This window comes from Mesoplodon densirostris, chromosome 14 (genome assembly GCF_025265405.1).
Source record: "Mesoplodon densirostris isolate mMesDen1 chromosome 14, mMesDen1 primary haplotype, whole genome shotgun sequence".
Classification (NCBI taxonomy): Eukaryota; Metazoa; Chordata; class Mammalia; order Artiodactyla; family Ziphiidae; genus Mesoplodon; species Mesoplodon densirostris.
Genome location: NC_082674.1, coordinates 22199207 through 22212403, shown reverse-complemented (window position 1 = coordinate 22212403; position 13197 = coordinate 22199207). Strand labels below are relative to the sequence as shown.

General features: G+C 38.7%; 1 protein-coding gene across 1 annotated transcript in view; it reads right to left on the bottom strand.

The window, feature by feature from the left end:
• The window catches only part of BABAM2 (BRISC and BRCA1 A complex member 2), a 454460-nt gene that overhangs the window by 399178 nt on the left and 42085 nt on the right, over window positions 1-13197 (bottom strand). Inside the window, exon 3 of the mRNA XM_060117521.1 lies at window positions 12635-12711. Coding sequence (XP_059973504.1) covers window positions 12635-12711 — 77 coding nt within the window. The remainder of the gene's footprint in view (window positions 1-12634; window positions 12712-13197) is intronic.

Sequence of the window (13197 nt, the reverse complement as noted above, 5' to 3'; positions counted from 1 at the left end):
GAATGGAAATATGCAATCTCAGTTATTTCCCCTAAAGCAGACTAATGATCCAGTGAAAATCAATGGAGATCAGCAATCAGAAAATGCCACTTAAAGCCTGCCGTGCAACCAGAAGTGATCGGGAGTGCCTGTGCCATATGGAATGCCCATCAAATGTCCCAAAAGGTCTTATGCTAACTTCTGTTGAAATATCCTGGAGGTGAGAGCAGCTCAGTGTCCTTAAGAGCCAAAATAATAAAGAAAAAGGACTAGTTCAAAAGAAACAGAAGCACATCTGGGCCCTCCATACACTTCCATTAAGAACCTGGTTTCCGGGCTTCCCTGGTGGCACAGTGGTTGAGAGTCCGCCTGCTGATGCAGGAGACACGGGTTCGTGTCCCAGTCCAGGAAGATCCCACATGCTGCGGAGCGGCTGGGCCCGTGAGCCATGGCCGCTGGGCCTGTGCGTCTGGAGCCTGTGCTCCGCAACGGGAGAGGCCACAGCGGTGAGAGGCCCACGTAATGCAAAAAAAAAAAAAAAAAAAGAACCTGGTTTCCTAAATACCTTTAATTCTTAGGTCAGACCAGAATTTTAAAGTCTCTGCTTTACCTATTCCGAAAAACTGTTAGTCCCTCTTTTCTGATATGAAGTCACTATTGCCAGTACCATAATCTTGCAAAAAAAGGGAATCATCCTAAGATACAAAGTTAATTAACAGAAATGTAGGCATGTACTGACACCAACTTTGTAAAATTTGACTTCATCAAAGTTAAAAAGTTGTGCTGTTGGAAAGACACCATTAAGAAAATGAAAAGAGAAGCCATAGACTATGAGAAAATATTGACAAACTGACAAACAACTTCTTTCCAGACTATATAAAGAACACTTATAACTCAACAAAAAAACCAACAATCCAATCAAAACATTGAGCAAAAACATTTGAACACTTAACAAAAGATATATGAATAGCCAATAAGCACATGAGAATGCAAATCAAAACTACAATGAGGGGCTTCCCTGGTGGTGCAGTGGTTGAGAGTCCGCCTGCCGATGCAGGAGACACAGGTTCGTGCCCCGGTCCGGGAAGATCCCACATGCTGCGGAGAGGCTGGGCCCGTGAGCCACGGCCGCTGAGCCTGCACGTCCGGAGCCTGTGCTCCGCAACGGGAGAGGCCACAACAGTGAGAGGCCCGCGTACCGCAAAAAAAAAAAAAACACTACAATGAGATACCACTACACATCCACTAGAATAAATATAATTTAAAAGACCAACAATATCAAATGTTTGTAAGAATATGGAATAACTAGAGAGCCCATAAATTGCTAGTAGGAATGTAAAATAGTACAACCACTTTGGAAAACAGTTTAATAATTAACATACAATTAGCTTACAACACAGCAGTACCATTCCTAGGTATTTACCCAAGAAAATGAGAACATATCTCCACAAAAACACATGTACAAAAATTTAACAGCAGCTTTATTCATACAAGCCAAAACCTGGAAATAACTCAGATGCCCTTCAACAGATGAATGAATTTTATTTTTAACTGTGATATATCCATACAATGTTCTACTATTGGCAATAAAAGGAACAAAGCATTGATATAAGGAATAGTATAGATGAATCTCAAAAACATTAAGCTGAATGAAAGAAGCCATATACCCAAAACTACATAGTATATGATTCCATTTATATGAAATTCTAGAACAGACAAAACCATTTACAATTTCAGAGAGAAGATAAGGATCAAAGGTTGGGGGATGGTGGTGGAAGGAACTGACTTGTGGAAGAAAGAAAATGTTCTATATCTTTGGAGGATGAAAATGTTCTACGTCTTGACTGTGGTGTAGTTAAATAGCTATTTATAGCTGCCAAAATGTATGGAATTGTTCATTAAAATGGGTACATTTTATTTTATGTAAATTATACCTCCATAAAGTTAATATAAAAAAGTGGGATATAAATTTCTATCTCAAAGTTACTGTGTGATTAAATGAAAACATGTATATAAATAAGCCTAACTCTCTATAAAACATATGCTCAATAAGTTAGTCATAGCAATTTTATCAGTCATCTTTTAATAAACTATAATCAGCATCAAAGCCAGATTTTATACATATATAGTTAGCCTGTAACTAAGCTGACTTCTGACTTTACAAATTTTTAATAATGTTAGTTGCTATTATTAAAAATTCTTCCAACATTCTATGAATTCCAAGAAGAAATATTCTGAAATACCAGGACAAAGGAATCCTCAAAATCTAAGGGAGAGTTAATGGCTAATCCACAAAATTAGCACTTCTTACTTGACTTTCAATGATCATTTTTTAGAACATTCACTAAATCAAAGGTGACCTGCCTCCCTAATAAGCCTCTAAAAATACCTTGAACACTAGATAATAATAATCTTTAAGTAAATGAATCTTTTAAAAAGATAAAAATAAAGTAAAATGAAATATACTACCAAGAAAAATTATAATGCCTCTTGGCATGATGCCAAACTAAATCCCTGGACTTCTGTGTCCAAATTTTTACTTAGCGCAACTGTTACAAGTCCTAGTAAAATTGGTTCAATCCTCCTCTCCTTGCAGGTGATCCTGGAGTCCCAGCCAAGGAGCCTCACAGAGAGCATAGCCATCAGAGCAGCAGGTTGGCAGGTGCCAATGAAGAACCAAATATGTCACAGAACAGTCCGGCCATTTTACTATTGCCTTGGTCCGTCCTACTGAAGACTAAACAGTGTGAACAAAAGTAGAAAGAGGAAAGACAGGATATTTGAGAAGTACAACAAGCAAATCACTTGTATATAGGCTTTTTTTTTTTTAGAGAGAGAGACAGAGTAGTTTAATATGATTGTTTCCAAACCTGGCAGCAGCACCTAAGTTGTTGTTGTTGTTGTTGTTGTTTTTTAATGCAGATACCTAGGAAACATCACAGGAAATTCAGATTCTGTAGGTCCAGACTGGGGTATGGGAATAAAATAAGGTTGTTGGACTCTCCTTAAGGCCCGCCCCCTCCAATTTTCCAATGTTATAACCCTGAAAGGCAGACTAATAATTAAACCCACTTTTTCCTTCACCCTCATTCTCTATGGGTTGCCGTCTGCTGTCACAGGAAACCAAGAAAGGTCACAGAACCAACTGAAAACAAATCAAAGATAAACCACTGGTACAGGGGATTCATACAAGAGAGGAATTTAGGGAAACTGATTGGAGGGATGAAAAAGCCCTAGAAAAGGCAGGTGTTAGAGAATGGCAGAAAATAAATGAACTGAACTTCATTATATTACATGTTACATTTCCTGTCTCAGGGATTGTGAGCATCTAACACTTGGCTATTTCTTTTCCCCTCCTGTTTTAAAGTGAAAGTCTTAAAGAAAAGAAGAAAATTATGAGAGTATTTTTGTTTGTACTTTATACTATTGAAGAAGGACATTAAGGGAGTTAATATAAGGCTAAATACTGAATGCATAAATATTGCTCTATAATGCTATTCACTTTAGTAATTCAGTGAAAGATGAATCCATCCATCCTCTAGATCTTATCCAAGGAGTTGTGTTTCAGTTCCTCAAAAGCAAAGGTAGGGCTTCCCTGGTGGCGCAGTGGTTGAGAGTCCACCTGCCGATGTAGGGGACACGGAATCGTGCCCCAGTCCGGGAGAATCCCACATGCCGCGGAGCGGCTGGGCCCGTGAGCCATGGCCGCTGAGCCTGTGCGTCCGGAGCCTGTGCTCCGCAACGGGAAGAGGCCACAACAGTGAGAGGCCTGTGTAGTGCAAAAAAAAAAGAAAGCAAAGGTAGAGTCATATGGCTCCTTCAGGATGTAGGCCTCTAACGTAAGTTGCAAATACAAATATTTTGAGGGTATGTTTGCTCTTTGCTAAAAGCTCTAAATTTTTTGCATAAAGATTCTAAAATTCCAAAATTTTTACTTTTTAATGAAATTCACTGTTTTAAGGGAGAAATCTTTGAGGTCCCAGAAATTTTTCCATTTTGCCTGACTCATAATATGGTTAATGGAATAGGTCCTACGGAAACAGGTCTTTTTCGAAGAGCTTTTTCGAATGAGGCTGATGCGAGATCAGAGAGAACCTTTAATGAGGTAATCATCTATATTTTGTAAACAATTTAATAGTAACTTTGAATGTGATTATTGGTTTCTAGATTGTTTTCTTTACATAGAAGCTACTTTGCTGAGCCTGCGAGCCACAACTACTGAAGCCCGCGCGCCTAGAGCCCGTGCTCCGCAACAAGAGAAGTCACCGCAGTGAGAAGCCCGTGCCCCGCAACCAAGAGTAGCCCCCGCTCGCCGCAACTAGAGAAAGCCCGCGCGCAGCAATGAAGACCCAATGCAGCCAAAAATAAATAAAAATTTTTAAAAGACCTAATTTTATGGTATGTATAATATATCTTAATAAAAGCTACTACTAAAAAAAATCTACTTCAACCAATAGAATGTATATAGGCTTTTGACTTGGACTGTCATCAGCTGAGCTCCACCGAGAGGGCCCAAGGAGAGGCTGGAAGGGCAGGCTGTGACAGCCTCGAATGCTAGGCTGTGGGATTCGGTTGCTAAAATACTGAAGGGAAGGGTGAAAAGGTTAAAGCAGAAAGATTACTTGGTTAACATTTTCCAAATAGATTATTTATTTTAAACAATACAAGAAATTTTTCATAAAATAACACTGTCATCCCAACAAAACTGCCAACAGCTACAGCCACAGCAGACAACCTTTGGATCTACTGACCAAACTTCAGAATATAAGGTATAAGAACAAACCAAGCAAAGTGCAAAATTCTTACAGATAAGATTAAATCAACAGAAGCTTAATATCTCTTTCAGCTGATGCAACAAACTTCTCCAAAACACCACTGGGACCTTCTGGTGCCACCAGTTTGGGGTTTAGTTTACGTTTGACAGCCATCAGGCAAAGCCCTTGAATGTCTCTACACACTGCTACATAAGTGAAGTCTTTAAAGGACAAAGAGCAGAAAAAAAGAGCTTTCTGAGTTTACTATGCTGATTGGCTAAGACAAAGTAATATATAATAGACCTGAGATGCAAGAAGCACTGTGTCAATGCATACACACACACACACACATGCACACACACACACGCACACACACACACACACACGCACACACACAAAGCAGCCAAACCACTTGAGATAGGATAAAAATGAAGTCGAATTTCAAGAGTCAGTAAAGCAGAAGTTCTGGAACACTATTTACAATTTGTCTATAAAAATCTTTGTGTATATTTGACCACTGTTTAATTAAATGATACACTCCATTTAAATAGCAGTTCTGAGATTGGCTTCCTTTTGTTGTAATCATTCTCCAAAAAATACACATTTAAATTTAGTGACATAGTATCGAAGCCTTGGAAATGCTTTGATTTTATACTGCTCCTCTGAAGACAAGGAGACATAACATATTATTCAAATCATAATCTTTTTTTTTTTTCACTTTTTCCTCTGAAAAAAAGGCTTTTTCTCTGGGAAAGTCTTTCAACTTCAAAACCATTGGAGATAATTTTTTGGCATGACTTCTTGACTCTGTCACAAATGGCTTTGAAATATTCATCATTCCTCTTAGATGATAAACAATGGCACTGCTTCTATTGCTAAAGACAAAGGGAAAATGCCTCTAGTTTCACGTGGAATCTCTTTAGAAAGAACTCCTGAAACATTGTAATAGATACCTCTCTGGGTACCTGCCCAGCCCATGCTCACTTTGTGTTAAACTGGCCTCTAGTAACCATGATAATACATGAACCAGAGCTCTTGGCTATATGACTGGATCCCAAGTAGACACCCAGCCCAAGATGCCAACAGACCCTCTCACTCGAAGACCACAGACTGTCTCTCGTGGCCTTGAACTTAGTCACCATGTCCTAGGGGGCTCAGGAAGCCATTTCTGCTCTACATGAGGAGAAACAGAAATCTGAGGGAAAAAGAATAAAGTGAATATGGTGACAAGAAAATATGTTTCAGGAGAAAGACAAAGACATACAAGAACACAGATGCTGACCAGCTACTATTGTGTCTGCCATCCTTCCAGTCCCTATGAGGCCTGGCTATACTTCCTGCCCTTTGGCACCATGGAGTTCACTTAATTCCTTATAAAGACAAACAAACTCTTTAGTTTACGTTTGTTCCAATGGGTTTCTTATAACCAAACAGTCCCTGATTAAAATAAATTGTTAGTATGAAAAATAGAAATTTTAAACAAAAGATAATTTCAAATTTGAAACCAGTGTTAGGAAACCATTTGATTTCGGCCACAGATTTGCTTGATATAACTTAAAATATTTCAATTATCTCTCTTTATAGTTACATAATAGCGTTACTCAAAAAACTTGTAAAATTGAGAACATTCCAGAGTTCTGTCACTTCCTCATCAAACCTCTTCATTATCATATCCAAAGAATGAACATGGTCCATTCATTCCACAAACACAAATTCCCCTCTAAATACCAGGCAATAAGGTACAGGTTAGAAATAAAATATGAGCAAAACAGCTTCACACCTGCCCTATTTAAATAGGACACAAAAAAAACACAAACAATAATTTCTTCAAGAGTTAAGTGCTATAGCGCGTGACTATTTTTACAAATATGCATTTATAAAAATCTCGCTGATCTTCCTCTTTGAATTTTGTGGTAATGGGCATATTTTCAGTCATTTTAGTGGCACCATCCTAGACCTTAACATTTGTTTTATTTAAATCAATTTGATCACTGATGATTCCAGTGATTTTCCAATCCTCTTTAAGTAAGTACCAGTTGTCTCTTCTACAATCATGAAATTCAAGGACTTTTTTTTTTTTAATTTCTACTGGAGTATGGTTGCTTTACAATGTTGTGTTAGAAGGACTTCTCTTTATCAGATATCCTTTGATATTTTCCATGAGAATCTTACACAAATTGGCAATGCTTTCAATGCCCAACAGTTTTCTCTTCACATTGAAAAGAGCTGAGGAGACAATAACGTCATTCCTAATGTACTGTAATCTTCTGGTCTTTTTTACTTCAATTATTTCATTTTACATGTGGGTAATTCTGTAGGAATAAATTCATGAATTCATGAGTAGAAATGTGCCCTCTCCTTTGTCTTTTATTCTCACTATCATTAACTGCAAAATTTATAGAAGGACTGTTTCCTAGTATATAAAATATCTCAAAATATAAAATTTGGTTACATAATATTGTCATGAATCTGCTTTGAGAAGGCAGAGTAAAATATATACAGACAAAATAGAAACAGGCTCCAAATCTGCAAAGTACTGTATGTCCTTCCTGTTTTCTGAGTTGTTAAAAGCAATGTTCCAATTACAAATTCCTTGTACAATAAATAACTTCTAAAGATTGAATTTCTGTTGGCAAAAGACTGATACAAGTAACAGAATGTCACATTTTTATTTTTCCAATTCAATAAACTTTTGTAAATACAGTTTCCATAATCAACTGTCTTTTCCTTTTATTTGGCTATGCACTGCTTAAGGTTAGGAGTCTGACTCACCTTAATGTGCAAGAATCTCAGTATATAAAGTTCATTTATTACTCAATTATTATAGAGCATTCTACAGGCTAAATTAAGTCTCTAGCATATAATGATGATATCAAGCAATAACTTAATAGGACATAACTACAAGATATGGTAAATACCAGTCCCAATACCCTTATCACCAATGTTATAAAAGCTTACAGTAGTGAGAGGATACAGGATACTAGTAAATGCTTCCTAACATAAACTCATACAGCTAGAAAGATCTTTGTGAAGTCAATTATTTCTGGCTTAAGACTGTGGACTGACCACAAACATTTATTTCCTCTCTCTCCTAAGACCCACCCTCTCATTAAATGATAGTGGAGGAACAGAAAGATAAAAATCAAAAACAACAGGAGAGTGAAGAGGAAGGGAAAACAGTAGCAACATTTCCACAAATTCCTAGAAGGCAGAATGCAGATGGAAGAGTAGTACTTGAAGAGATAGGGCAGAGAAAGCTTTGGCTGCAATAATGAGAGGAAGAGGCTACTGATGAGGAGGAAGCCATCTGTCCTGGTAAAGCCATAAAAACTTGTAGTCATCCGGTGTAAGGAGAGGCAAGAATGAGACAAGGGGCTAAGAACAGGGAGACTGACTAAAAGCTCCTCAGGCAATAATCTATATACCCATCTCCCAAAAATGGCATGGTGGCCAGATATGTATCCCCAGGAAAAAAATACAGAAGACTTTCTTAAAAAACAGAATAAACTATTTGGGGGAGAGCTAGAACAGCTGAACTCCAAATATGACACATAGGGGTGCTCATATTAACAGCCTGCCCACCATTAACCCACATACTCAATTAAGTCCTGCCTATACTGAAGTCCCAATCAGAGTTTTATCATGTTTTAAATATAAATGGACAACCAAAACCCATCTTTTATTTGAGGAAAGGCTATAGAATAACAGAGGTAAAAAAAAAAGATGATAAAAATATAATCCCTGGGGAAAATCAAAATAATTCAGAAAACAGAAAAAAAACTATATCCTTCGAAAACTTTTAAGATACTATATTCATAAAATAAGAACAAGATGTTGCAAAAGAGGAACAGAGCTCTTAGAGCTCTTAAAAATTAAGATACCTGGGCTTCCCTGGTGGTGCAGTGGTTAAGAATCTGCTTGCCGGGCTTCCCTGGTGGCGCAGTGGTTGAGAATCTGCCTGCTAATGCAGGGGACACGGGTTCGAGCCCTGGTCTGGGGGGATCCCACATGCCACGGAGCAACTAGGCCCGTGAGCCACAACTACTGAGCCTGCGCATCTGGAGCCTGTGCTCTGCAACAAGAGAGGCCGCCATAGTGAGAGGCCCATGCACCGCGATGAAGAGTGGCCCCTGCTTGCCACAACTGGAGAAAGCCCTCGCACAGAAGCGAAGACACAACACAGCAAAAATAAATAAATTAATTAATTAATAAACTCCTACCCCCAACATCTAAAAAAAAAAAAAAAGAATCCGCTTGCCAATGCAGGGGACACGGGTTCGAGCCCTGGTCCGGGAAGATCCCATGTGCCGTGGAGCAACTAAGCCTGTGTGCCACAACTACTGAGCCTGCGCTCTAAAGCCTACAAGCCATAACTACTGAGCCCATGTGCCACAACTACTGAAGCCCATGCGCCCAGAGCCTGTGCTCAGCAACAAGAGAAGCCACCGCAATGAGAAGCCCGCACACTGCAACGAAGAGTAGCCCCCACTCGCCACAACTAGAGAAAGCTCGAGCACAGCAACGAAGACCCAATGCAGCCAAATATAAATAAATAAATAAATTAAAAAAAAAAAATTAAGATACCTAACTATGACTGTGGTAATAAAAAGTTATCAGAGGAGCTACAGGAAAGGTGAAAGGATGGAGGGAGGAGTGGAATCTGAGCAAGTTGTTTGAGACTGTGGTCCAGCAAAATAACAAGGTAACCTGTTTACCAAGACATAATTCTAAAAACACAGAATTTTCAATACACAGATTCTACACAAGGTCAAATCCAAGAGAATAATAAAGGTAAATCCCATAGTGATAACTGCAGGAGCAGGCCTGCAGAGTAATCATTCAAGCAATTTGTAGACAAAGCACAGATGGCAACTGTAGATTTAGAACAGACAGTAAGTTAACACCCTTGACAATGCAAAAGGAAAATAACAGAAGACAGAAGTTGGGAGGTGAGGAAGAGGAATGGAAGGAAGGTCAGGGGCTAATATCTTCATCTTATAACGTGGGGAGCCAAAAGACATTGTCTATGGTTAACGGGAAACTAAATAAAAGCATACTAAGTGGTCATGATTACTGCACAGAGATTTTGCTTAAGTAATAACGGTGATAACTGTGTGCCAGGCACCTACTAAGAACTTTTAGGAGCTGTTCATTTAACTACACAATACAATGCTTTAAATGATCCTTTAAAAGAAAAGAAAAGAAAAAATTTGAAGCTACAGGGTAACCAACACAGGAACCAATAGTGGTGGTAAAATTACACTACAGAGGAGAAGAGAGAGATAAAGGGTGCAGTGAAAATAGGCTGATACCTTATGCATCAGAGCAGGAAATCAAAAGATAGTAATATCTAAAATTGATAAGCCAAGAAATAGAGGCATAAGCATATTACTTAGATATGTGGTGATCATCCCCAGGAGAACTAAACACTGAAACAATTTTTAAAAAATATTTTACATGGTTCTCTTGAGAAAGAGGACTAGGGTTGGGGAGAAATGGAACAGAGGACTACTGTTTTCATGTATTAAAAAATGTTTGAATTATTTACATTTTTAGTAAATGCGAATGATTTACTTTGATCATTTTCTTCAAATTTAGTCAAAAATATTTTTCCCCCAAAAAAGTAGCAATCTAGTCTGTCCTACTACCTCAGACAGGTAAAATTCTTTTGTATTTTAATGGTTTCCAGAGAATCATCTAACAGTGAAAGGTTAGCAAGTCAGCATGTCACAAATTTTTTGGTTCACATTGCATTTGGTAAATTAATATAAAGTGATTCTACAAATACTATGATGTGGCCTTTCCACAGTGGTCTGAAAGACACTGCTTACCCATCTGTCCCACCTTCAACATCTTTGCTCTTTATTCCTCTGTATAAGAATTGAGAGACTTTCATACCCCATTCACTAGTACAGTTTCAAGAAAGAAAATTCCTGATTAGATTATTGATACTAACCAACCAAAGCTATCATCATTTCCAGACAAGGCTAGAGCTTCAGTACTGGTATTATGGCAGAGAAGGGCTGATGCAACCTAGGCAGATGCTGAAGATGGTGGACTAAATCCTACAGTAGGTCTTGCATACTATTCGTGGAGGTCACAAACCAGTGGTCCAAGAGCTCAAGCCAGCCCACACACACATCGGTTTGGCCTGCATAATGCTGGCCCACATTGTAATTTTGAAGAAGTGGCCTACATCTAAAACTGAGAATTCAAATAAAAATTGAGATTTCTGCCTTTTCTCAATAAATCAGTAAGGGCAACCCCTCGCAACTGGGTAGGAGTGCCCCAATTTGCCACACCTAGCCTGCTTCCCTCATGCATGTTACCAGTCTGGCCTTGTAGCCATTTGTATTTCTGATCTTTGCTATAAAAGATAAAACGTGTGCACGCCCACTTGACCACAACTTACTCCCTGCCAACTGCCTTACTTTGTTTTTGTTTTTGTTTTTTTTTTGTTAACATCTTTTTTGGAGTATAATTGCTTTACAATGATGTGTTAGTTTCTGCTTTACAATGGTGTGTTAGTTTCTGCTTTATAACAAAGCGAATCAGCTATACATATACATATATCCCCATATCTCCTCCCTCTTGTGTCTCCCTCCCGCCCTCCCTATCCCACCCCTCTAGGTGGTCACAAAGCACCGAGCTAATCTCCCTGTGCTATGCGGCTGCTTCCCACTAGCTATCTATTTTATATTTGGTAGTCTATAGATGTCCATGCCACTCTCTCACTTTGTCCCAGCTTACCCTTCCCCCTCCCCCTATCCTCAAGTCCATTCTCTAGTAGGTCTGCGTCTTTATTCCCGTCTTGCCCCTAGGTTCTTCATCACCATTTTTTTTTTAAGATTCCATATGTATGTGTTAGCATACGGTATTTGTTTTTCTCTTTCTGACTTACTTCACTCTGTATGACAGTCTCTAGGTCCATCTACCTCACTACAAATAACTCAGTTTCGTTTCTTTTTATGGCTGAGTAATATTGCATTGTATTTATGTGCCACATCTTCTTTATCCATTCATCTGTCGATGGACACTTAGGCTGTTTCCATCTCCTGGCTATTGTAAATAGAGCTGCAATGAACATTGTGGTACATGACTCTTTTTGAATTATGGTCTTCTCTGGGTATATGCCCAGTAGTGGGAGTGCTGGGTTGTATGGTAGTTCTATTTTAAGTTTTTTAAGGAACCTCCATACTGTTCTCCATAGTGGCTGCATCAATTTACATTCCCACCAACAGTGAAAGAAGGTTCCCTTTTCTCCACACCCTCTCCAGAATTTATTGTTTGTAGATTTTTTTTTTTTTTTTTTTTTTTTTTTTAGCGGTACACGGGCCTCTCACTGTTGTGGCCTCTCCCATTGCGGAGCACAGGCTCTGGGCGCGCAGGCTCAGCGGCCATGGCTCACGGGCCCAGCCGCTCCGCAGCATGTCGGATCTTCCCGGACCAGGGCATGAATCCGTGTCCCCTGCATCGGCAGGCGGACTCTCAACCACTGCGCCACCAGGGAAGCCCTGTTTGTAGATTTTTTGATGATGGCCATTCTGACCGGTGTGAGATGATATCTCAATGTAGTTTTGATTTGCATTTCTCTAATGATTAATGATGTTGAGCATTCTTTCATGTGTTTGTTGGCAATCTGTGTATCTTCTTTGGAGAAATGTCTATTTAGGTCTTCTGCCCATTTTGGGATTGAGTTGTTTGTTTTTTTGATATTGAGCTGCATGCCTTACTTTGACTAGAACTAGGACTGAAAGACAAATTTTCAAAAAGTGGTAAATCCTTCTGATCAGTATCTTAGGAGATAACACCTAAAAGCCAGAAATAAAAACTAAAGCACAAAACCCAATAGCTAGCACTGTAATCTACATTTTTCAGTAAAAGAGTCATCATTTACTTACATTTTAATGTCTCTCCAGCATATGGTATGTGCAATTTAAATCGGTCACAGTTGGGTCCAGGAGTCAATGATGTGCAGCTTTAAAGAAAAGAAAGAGAAGAAAAGAGTTTCTTAAAATCCCGCATATTTACAATATTTAATAAGTTAATAAAAAGTGATCCTTAAAGACAAACGATTAAAACACTGGCTTATAGAACAAAATAAAAGCCCTTAATGGTCATGGAGGCCAAGACACAGCAAGACTTGCACTCAAACAACTAATTCATTTATCCCACAATAAAACCTATATGCCTTCTAACAATAAATACCAACACTGCTTCAACTACTTCTCTCAGAGAAGTGTATCTCGACTTTGAAAACAGGTATATGATCCAAAACAGGTCTGTAGTCTTTGATGCCAAGAGCTGTAAAAGAAGAGTAGTTTTATGGTCCTATTTTAAATATAGACTCTTAGTTTTCACTCTGTTAGTACTAAAAAGAGCCCACTTGTGGTCTTTTTCTGGTACCAGATGGTTTTCTCTCTTTTCCCGAAAATAAGGCGCTTCCTCTAGATTTGGCACCCCA